The sequence below is a fragment of the Prunus mume genome, linkage group LG5, assembly GCF_029339155.1.
Source record: "Prunus mume cultivar Tortuosa linkage group LG5, ASM2933915v1, whole genome shotgun sequence".
Lineage (NCBI taxonomy): Eukaryota > Viridiplantae > Streptophyta > Magnoliopsida > Rosales > Rosaceae > Prunus > Prunus mume.
The window spans coordinates 12,256,313-12,260,193 of NC_142702.1; the positions used below are offsets into that span (position 1 = coordinate 12,256,313).

At 32.0% G+C, this 3,881-nt stretch overlaps 1 protein-coding gene across 1 annotated transcript; it reads right to left on the reverse strand.

The window, feature by feature from the left end:
- Positions 1–129: 129 nt before the first annotated feature.
- LOC103334783 (uncharacterized) lies at positions 130–2,717 on the reverse strand. Its single transcript, XM_089052337.1, has 2 exons — positions 2,366–2,717; positions 130–632 (listed from the first exon to the last, which is right to left on the reverse strand). Exons 1-2 carry the CDS (start codon positions 2,715–2,717, stop codon positions 130–132), a joined length of 855 nt encoding a protein of 284 aa, XP_088908463.1.
- Positions 2,718–3,881: the final 1,164 nt, after the last annotated feature.

Sequence of the window (3,881 nt, forward strand, 5' to 3'; positions counted from 1 at the left end):
ACAGCCAATACGGCCCTTTAGTAAGGACCAATTGTGGGCAAAACTGAATTAATTCCTGCGCAATATCTGCAATAGAGAGAAAAGAAGTTTTGTAATGTAAAAAGCATTAATCAAATTCGTTGTTATAAGTTAAAGACTTATACCAAATTTTTTGGCACCAATAAAGTGGCAAAGAAGTCCAGCGCCGTAGGGGCCTTTCTCTGGCTTTAGATCTTCGAATGGAGTGACAGAGTAGAGATAATCAAGGACATCCCAATGTTCATTGACACAAGCCAGGAGAATTGGAGTCGAGTTCTTCTCAGTGGCGATACTAAGTATTTTCTTGCTCTGTCTAACCATGCATTCAACCATTTTTATATTTCCTTTATTTGCAGCAATAGCAAGAGCTGTCCAACCAAAAGACTGTATTTCCAAGTCTTCCTTTGGCATCAATTGCACCAACTCTTCCACAATATGCTCGCGTTCAAATTCTGTTGCTATGTGAAGAGCTGTCTGGTTTGAATATGGAATTCTTGCTCTTACTGCGTTGGGATGTAGAGTAAGAAACTCCTTTGCTTTATTCCAATCCCCAATCCTGACAGCATCGAAGAATGGCTGATACTGATTGAAGTCACATACAATCTCGTCATATCCTGCACCGAGTTTTGGTTAATTAATTATTTCACATTGATAACATAATCCAGTTATTTCTTATTTGAATGAATTGTACTCGTGCATGATATGTATGCATCTTTTTTGCTTCTTTTTTTTAATAGTAAATTTGACTTTTCCCCTTCAAATTAATATTTTCTTACTTACAATCCATCGTTTTATTTTTCTTTAAATAAAACCCGTTTTTTATAAGAAAAATCCGATGACTAAGATCCAACTCATCAGTTTTCTCGAATCACGGGTGGGTATGCCATTCCCATCCTCATCCCCGTTAAGCTTTTTTCCCCCATCCCCACCTTCATACCCGCAATATTCATATCGGGAATTCCCCATCCCCACCTTAATTGGAGAATGGATTCCCCGACCCACCCCATTACGGAAGTAAAAACCAATATATAACAACTTTGTTGAAAGAAAAAAAAAATGTACTAAGGCAAGATAATGAATATATATAATATATGCTTATAAGACAATATAAAAAATATTTATATATGTACTGGAAGTTAACTAAATAAATAAGCAGTGTGGCTTAAGTTTTGTATCAATTACATAAGTATATAATATATAACATTAAAATATAAAATATAAAACTAATTCGGTACAATCACTTTAATAGCATATTTATATATACTATAACATATACATACCTCATCAAAAAATTAATATATATATATATATATATTCTAAACGGGGACGGTTCAGGTTGGGGATTAAAATACCATCCCCGCCCCTCCTCGAACACCATACCCAAAAAATTCCCCATACCCATCCCCATACCTGTTTTATGTCCTTCATACTCGACCCATTAGGGTCACATCCCCACGAAGACCCTTACTCGCGGGGAAAATTGCCATCCCTAGTTAAATGTTATATTTTTTAAATTCCTATAATATCCTTGATTACATTTTTAACGTGATTTGTTTAAGAAATTAGTGCAATTCAATGCCCATTAATTGTGTTTAAATTTTATATAGATTCCAAGGATTTAATGAGTCAGCTTTTTCCTTATTAAAAAAATGTAATTAACGCTTGGTGTAATTACTGCCGTAGGTAAATTAATATACAACAAACTAAGGTAAATCCTTAGCCCCAAAAAAAAAAAAAACCATGGGTAAATAATTTACCTATACACATTTATAGGTATATCGTAAAATAATTTACCTATACTTATTTGTAGGTATATATTATATATTTTGTAGGGAATCGCAACCAAAATAAATGGGGTGATCAATATGCTATTAATAGGGAGTATTAATTACAATCGTAGCAGTTAATGACATGCTTGAAATATATTATAAATAAAATATGAAGGTATATGGCATATACTGTAATTTAGTTAATAATACTAGGACAAATCTATTTTATGTGGAAACGGTCGGGTGTGCGTTTCTAAATATGGTGGCAATGATGTAAAAACATAGAAATACTATGACCTCTTATATCCTACTAGTCATTTAAATTTGAAATTAAGTTTTACACATAAATTTATGGAATGACGGGTATATATATAGGAAATAGAAAATATAAGAGCCTGCTAGAAAGTGTGAAGGAATACTGTATGGAGTGGATATCAGCATGTATATCCGGCTTTTTAAACCAATAAAAACAAAGTTGATCTGAGGCGAAATGGGCCTAACAAATGTCTCCCTAATCATGTGATTTAAGTGGTCCCTCTGTCACATATTTATTTTTCCAGAATGAGAACCAAGTATACCTGGGTTGTTTGATGAGGTTGCAGATTCAAGCAAATCACTTGGAAGTAATGGTTGTGCTTTGAACTTTTCTGCCAAAATATCCCAAGCACTTTTGGCTGATTTGATACCCCTAATCAGCGCAAAAGTTTCCGGCCCGCACGAAACTTGGATTGTATGTAAAGCCATGGCGTTCTTCTTCCTCCAAGCCTTGAACTGGTCATCAACTTCTTCTTCTTTTTCTTCTTCTTCCACTACATCCCAAAGGTCTTGAGCCAACAAGTAATTTCTAACCAAATCACTCCAATCTACGTAGTTACGGTTGTTAAGGACTTCGACGACAATTGTACCTGCGGAGACGGCACTTGTTGCCATTCTTACTCAGTTAAGCTATCACACATGCTCCACAAAGAGAGACTGGTGCTATATATATATGCATATGGCTGAGGACGTACAATAATAATAATATTGACCCAGTTGCCCCCACTTGGTCACTCGTTCGAATTCCAGGAAAAATCATACTGCAATTGGCCATGTGCTACAGTGGACTTCGCATTCAAATAAGACAAATCATACTGCAGTTAGTTGGCCATGTACATTTATAATTCAACGACTAATTTAATTATTATTTTATGTTTTTAATTCATATTCATTGACAATCAGCAATTAAAGAAAGGTTTAGCAGCCAAATGAAAAAATTCATACAGCAGTTGGCCATGTGCACATACAATTTCAAATAACTACTATAAATAATTAATTAACCCTAAAATTAATAAAAACATGCTCTAGTTGCTATACTGTTATATTTTTTTTTTTAGTAAATTGAGTTTAGACCCATAAAATTAATACAAATTGTAAATCACCTACAATCCTTTTCTTTAGTTTTCTATTTAAAATACCTAATTTTTTCAAATAACACCTGATTACTAGGATCCAATTAAGTAAGTTGCCTAATATAACTTAAAATTTGATTTATTGTATTTTTCGGATTCCAAAATTACCCCTGCTTATTAGTTAATGTGTTATGGGGGGTGTAACTAATGACATTCGTTGAATTTGGAAAGATCTCCAAATAGTTGTAATGGATGTAGGAACTAATTTAGAAACTTATTTGAAATTAAATACTAAATTCCACTTTAAAGTATCAGTAACTATTTTTAGTAATCTATTTAAAGTATTAGTAATTTAAATTCAATATTAAATTGAGGAATTAATGTTGTTGTCTTTTATGAATTATATGACCAGTATTATTTTTTATTATAGTTTTATGAATAATAGTGTACATTCTAATTATGTTGAAAAATAATTTGATAATCTATTTATTTTTTTGTTTTTAAAACATTTTTTTTAATGAACCGATTTTTTCTCCAAAAATTGTACCTATTTTTTTCTTTGTTACTTGTTTTATGAAAAATAATTTGATCATCTTTTTATTGTTTGTTTTAAGAAAACAATCTTTTTTTTTAAATGAGCCTATTTTTTTCTCTCAAAATAATGTACCTTTTTTTTCTCTCAAAATAATGTACCTATTTTTTCTCT